Consider the following 6,000-nt stretch of genomic DNA (forward strand, 5'->3'; position numbering starts at 1 on the left):
CAGGGCTATCTCTCCAAGCAACTGTGTACCATATGGATAATGAGCACTGCGTGGAAACACTCACTATGGCTGGAAATGGATGCTTTGATATAGTTTACAAGCATGATAAGAATAAAGTCCACAAGAAGTTGGTATTGAGATGGAAACATTATACTAAAATATACAAAATAATTATTACACAGAAAACATAGTCTGTGAATTAAAAGAAGTTAGTCTGGGATTTGATTATCAAAAGTTCAGACAAATGCACACATGTTATTAGTATTCAATACAATGATAAGGAAGCAGTAAAATAATAGGAAGAAATAGTTTGGATGCAATGATCTCTCTTGGTGCTGGGTGAGGGGCTACACTTTGCATCTTTACCTAAGAAGCTAGACACATTTAACCTTAACAGTGATCACAGCAAGAAATGCCCAGGAGCTAAATCAAGAAAGCCAGTGAATCATCCTGGGCTGCAGGAAGAAGAATGGCCTGGGGTGGCAGCAAGAAAGAGCTCAGGGCACAGCACCTGCCTAGACAGCCTGCTCTGCACCATGACAGTGATTCCTTCCTGAACTGATACTTTTCCAGTCTCAAATGTGAGAGTTTATGAAACAAAAGGATTCAGAATTCTTTTTCATATTTTCCAATTTCTACAGAACTATGCTTATTTCCTAAGTCAGATGTGTCATAACACAAACCTCCTAACCCAGTTAGGCCAGCCAACCACCCATAATCACCCTAGGATCCCACCAAGGTCATATGCTGAGTCAGAAATGAAAGAACTCCCTGACACACACAGAAACAGGTCAATGATCTCAGGAATCTCTCTCTTTCTCTTTCCCTCTCCCTCTCTTTCTCTTTCTCTTTCTCCCTCTTCCTCTCCTCTCTCCCTTTTTGTCTCCCCTATCTCTGTTTCTCCCTGTCTCTTTCTCCCTCTCTCACACACACTCACTCTATCTTAGACCTCCACAGATATTTATTACGATGTATGTCTGGTTAGGTACGTGTTTCCTCTCTGGCTGACTAAAGAGGCCTAGAACTAGGACAGAGTTCAAGCCTCCTTTTCCATTTTTCTCATACTTCCCCACATACTACCTCTCTACTGGCTGAGGGAGAAAAAGTGTGACAACCCCATGAAAGACGACTCAGGCGACATACCTCACATGGACTCTGTCTTGCCCAGCCCTTCACATGCCCTCGCCCTAACACAAAAGTCATCTTAGTCTGGGACTAAGGTGTATGAGACATTTTAAAAACAGAACCCTAAGTCAGATACAACAAAGTACATACTTTGTGATGCTATTAAAAAAAGAAAAAGTGGTACCTTCATTTCACAAACCTTTCACAAATTATTTCCAGGATTCTGTTCATAAACCAAACTGGACAAGAACTGAATCAAATTCGATGGTTAAGTTGCACATTGACCATATGGGGAAATTTGATTCTGTTCTCTCCCAATTCATTTTGCAACCAGAGTCATGGAGAGAATTAAGTTTGTGCGCCAAGGTACTCACGCACTGGCACAATTCCTCTGTCCTGCCAGAAGCGGAGGTCAGTCACTGTTCTTGGGGTACAGCACCAGGAGGGTGGAGGAAGGAGGCGGCATAGCTCGTGATGCTGTGCTCCTAAATGCAGTTGCCGGTGCCACACACACAGAAGCTCTTGGTGAAGACCCAGCATGCCGTAAGATTGCATGTTCTACCCTGCACATATATTCTGACAGAATTTTTTAAATTTAACTTCTAAACAATTGCACTTTCTCCTCAAACATGAAATTCTTCAAACTGTGCAGAGCCCTGCAATTTCTCTGTCAAATTAGTGGTTCAACAAATATAAATAAAATCTAGACTTTGTATTATTCTTCCCTAATCTAGCATTGATCAAATAGCACCTGCGAGCAGTTATATACAGTGGCCTTCTGTTCAGCGTCTGGACACATGCGCCTGGCCAGCACACCATTTGCATGGCCTCAGGATGCACCAAGTGACACACACAGAGCACATCCAGCACCTCCGTGTGGAACCCCATCCCTCCCCAGCCAGCAGCATAGCATCAGCAGTGCTCCACTGGCCAATGCCTACTGCCAGGCAACAGTGCAGAGCCACAGCTCTCACGAAGCAAGACCACACCAGCATGAAGAGCACACCATGAGGCACACGAAAGGGCCAGGGGACCAAGTCACAAGTACACATTCAACTTCAACGTCTTCACTTTACACTTGGCTTATCAGGGCACAAACCACGTGAGCCCAGGCGCTCCCTGGCACACTGCTGGGCCTGCACCCAGCTCTGTGCCATCAGGTGATGAGCATGGATCTGCTGCCTGCTGCATAGGCAGCTGCACCCTATCAGGCCTCCTGTCCTCTAACATAAAACGGGCTGTCTAGTACCTACCTCCACGGATGCTGTGGCAATCAGGTAGCACATGCACACAGACTAACTAACCCTTATGCCTGGCATTCAGTTTATGGTCAATGATTTGTAATTGTGTACAGCAATGATAATGAAAACTTTTCTCCTAAAAGATGACTTTGTAGTACCTCTTGACAAAAGTACTCTTTAAAAGAATTATCTTTTAGAATAATTCAAATAAGATGTGTACAAAAAAGCTTTAGTACAGCTTAGCTTCTTGCCAGAGGACCTGCAGTCGGTATTCAAAACAAACTGGAGTGACCCCTGACAAACCAGTTACTCTCTCTGAACATCAGTCTCCTTACCCAGAAAATGGCAATAATCCTCACAACATCAATACCGAGGTCTCAGATCCTATTTGCAAAAGGTATTAATACTGCCTTGCACATCCAAAGGTTAATTTCAAGCATGTGGACTTGAAGAGAAGTCATTAAAGGGTTTCCACTCAAAGCAGAAAAAATTTAAGAGAACAATTTCCGTTCTTTGTACTGCATTTTTCCTCTTTTCTCCGTAGCACTCTTCGAACTGGCTTTCTGTTCCGATCAGATCAGCCCTTCTCAAAGCTACATAAGTCGATGGTTTTATTCATCTCCAAATCGCCAAGCTCTTCTGCCCGCTCCACGTGCACATCACCGCAGTAATAAACCTCAGCCTGCAAATCTAACTGCCAGGACTAGTCTGACATAACTATTACTCAGCCTGGGTAAACGGGACCCTCCTCCGGAAAGGGCACAGAAATGTTCTTGGACTATTTTTTTTTAACCATCAATAGGAAAAATTTCAGAACTACTTACTGAGCTCCCTTCATTCCCCACTTTGAACTAAGATACGATGACATCTGAGAATGAGGCTTACCTATTTGCACCATTTCTTCATTACCAGCCTAGAAAGGTGAGAGAAAAAAAAGACGGTTACTGGGTTTCGTCTTCTCACCACCTGCGTCTTACTTCTATCACCGCGCTTTTCAGGAGCTGCTAAGCAGGCATCGCAAGCCGCACAGTGCCGGGCTGCAGCTCCTGTGACAGGGGCAGGAGCCAATTAAAGCCACTCGGAGGAGGAAGACGTCCTCTGCGGTTTTAATTTTAATGTGGTGTTTCAGTTCTAACACTCGGAGGACTCCCGTGCTGGGTCAGGATCGCGGCAGCCTCCGCATCGAAACAGGCTGTTAGGAGCCTGGCCCGGGCCACGCGGGACAGCCGCCCTCCGCGCCGCGCCGCCCCCGGCCTCCTGGGGGGCGCCTGCCGCCCCGGCCCGCTCCGGCGCCCCGCCGCCGCGCGCCCCCTGTCAGCGCCGCACTCACCCGTCCGCCCGCGAGGGCCCCGACCTCCGCCAGCACGGCCGCGACCCACCACAGCGACCGCAGCACCATCGCGGGCGTCGCCTCAGGTGCGGGCGCGCGATGCCCGGCTCCCGGAGAAGTTTCTTTCACAACGAGGCGACGCCACCGCGGAGCGCGGTCCGAGCCGGGGCGCCGCAGCACGCCGCGCTGCTCCACCAAGAAGTTGGGAGCCGGCGGCTGGCTCCGCGCGGGCGGGCGGGCGGGCGGGCGGGAAGGTGCGGGGCTGCGCGGCGGCTCGGGCTGGGCGCCGGGTTCCCGGCGCGGGCGCGCGAGGCGAAGCCGCGGGCGGGGAAGGGGGAGGGGCGGGGAGGGGGAGGGGCGGCAGGGGAGGGGACGGACGGGAGGGGCGGTGCGGGCTCGCGGCGCTCCTCCGCCCTCCCGGCGCCCACGTCACGCGCGCCGCTGCCCCCCTCGGCGCAGGCCGGGACCCGGGGCGCGGGGGCGGGCGCCCGGCTGGTGGCCTGCCCCCGGGCGCGGGCGCGGGGCTCTCCCTGCAGCGGGCCGCCCACCGGGAGGAGGGCGCGCACCCCGCGCCTGTTTACGGCGGTCGCAGCGGCGCCGGGGATGCCCCGCCGCGCCTCCGATGGCTCGGGGTACCGCGGGGCGCACAGGCCTCGGCGCCCGGCCGCCCGCAAGATTAAGTTATCAAGAGGTTTCTGCCCCAGTGGCCGGGCCGCCCGGAAGGAGGAGCCGCCGACCTGGGAGCGCAGGGCTCCGGCCGGGGCTGTGACCGGGGCCAGCCTGTGCCCTCCAGCCTGCCGGCTGGGGATGGGACCTCCTGGACTCCACCTGAGCGGCCAGGGCCTTAACTGGACCGGCTGACTTCCTACTTACTCTGCTGTGAGCCGATTTCCCGTTCTTTTGTAAAAGCAGCGTGCTTCGGAAGGTTTCCTGTACCAGATTGTTTATTCCTGGAGAGCTGTGACTGTGACTTACAAAGCACAAGTCCGTGCTCAAGTGTTAGCAGCAAAGTCCCCTGGAAACTCTGTGCCTGGAACATTTAGGTGGCACGTGAGAAATCAAGTAGTTAATCACATAGTAAAGTGCGTATTGGTTATTAGCTGGAACTGGGGTTAGACCCCAGCATCTCTAAATTACGTTTTTCTTCAAATTAAGCCCCTAGCATTTTTATGAAGTGTAATTGACTTGCTATCAGGAATGATTTACTAAAATTGGCACGTGGTTTTCTTAGCCCTGAAAAAAACCCTAAACATGCTGTATATAAGTTTTACCATTACACCAATGAGTAAAAGAAAACTAGAATATAAATCAGAAGACCTAGGTTTTGGGCCCTGTTGTTACAGACGGCTAAGTTAGGTAGTAACGTTTTAGGCAGCCAGCCAGGGCGAGGCCCTCCAGACAGTCAGTGCTGAAATGAAAACTCATTACACCTGTGGCCAAGGAGCGTCTGCCTGAAGCCAGGCCTCAAGATAAAGACGGAATGACCAGACCTAAAATAAGTAGTACATCTGGTCTAATAAAATCTAGGTGACATCAGTCATCTGTGTGGGTGACCAAGGCCCTCAGGTTTACCCCTTTCTGAAAAGTTCTTTGTTCTTTCCATGTGCTCTTGCTCTGTGACTTGCTTCCACATTGGATGAATGCTACCTAGGCAGCTGTAACTTGTAGTGATACTAGTTGATCATAGCTGTAACCCAGGTTGCACTCACTGTGTGTGCTCTATAAAACTTCCCCTGAAAAGTAGTGTCCTTGGCAACCACTTGGGACGCCTCCTTGCTCTCAAGAGTGGTATCACTCCCACTCAACAAGTACCTCCTGCTCTTCTGCTGTTCCTTCAATTCATCCTTCAGTTTTGGGAACAGGAACTCAGTGTATTGGACACTTAGCAGGTCGGGAGTTATAATGCCCCCTACATCATTTGAAGCTCCTGTGACACTCCTCTATCACTGTCAGCATCTGACCTTCACAAGTACACTTCGTTACGGTTTATCCTTTAAAGATAGTTTCTCTCTAAAGTTCCTTGAAAAGTTCCTTTTCAGTAATAGCAACGGATTTAGCCATGGTGTTGCAGGAGTCCTTTCTGTGTCAGTTTGACAACATACAGACAGTTGTTACCACCTACACCCAAGCTCAGCAGGCAATTCCCATGGCTTACAGGAAATGATGGTTTCAGAAAGCTTGGTGTGATTGTGTAAATAATCCCATTTACACTGTGATTCAGTAAGGATGTTGAGTCATACTGCTTTTACACCACTGTATACATCAACCTCATATTTTCTCCCTTCTTGTTTTTTTTTTTTTTCT

The 6,000-nt window shown here is 50.1% G+C and overlaps 1 protein-coding gene across 3 annotated transcripts in view; it reads right to left on the minus strand.

Moving 5' to 3' along the window:
• The window catches only part of Adamts3 (ADAM metallopeptidase with thrombospondin type 1 motif 3), a 281,816-nt gene extending 277,083 nt beyond the window's left edge, over positions 1 to 4,733 (minus strand). The window contains exons 1-2 of one of the 3 annotated variants that reach the window (XM_063240532.1): positions 4,570 to 4,733; positions 3,252 to 3,279 (exon numbers count right to left, since the gene is read on the minus strand). In XM_063240532.1, the coding sequence (XP_063096602.1) occupies positions 3,252 to 3,264 (13 nt within the window). In that variant the 5' untranslated portion in view covers positions 3,265 to 3,279; positions 4,570 to 4,733. Of the gene's footprint in view, positions 1 to 3,190; positions 3,280 to 3,696; positions 3,989 to 4,569 lie in introns of those variants that run through there. The other 2 variants (XM_063240531.1, XM_063240534.1) reach the window with 2 other exon arrangements.
• Between the last annotated feature and the right edge of the window lie 1,267 nt (positions 4,734 to 6,000).

The sequence above is a fragment of the Cavia porcellus genome, unplaced genomic scaffold (genome assembly GCF_034190915.1).
Source record: "Cavia porcellus strain 051 isolate PalLab524CR breed Dunkin Hartley unplaced genomic scaffold, mCavPor4.1 scaffold_30, whole genome shotgun sequence".
Lineage (NCBI taxonomy): Eukaryota > Metazoa > Chordata > Mammalia > Rodentia > Caviidae > Cavia > Cavia porcellus.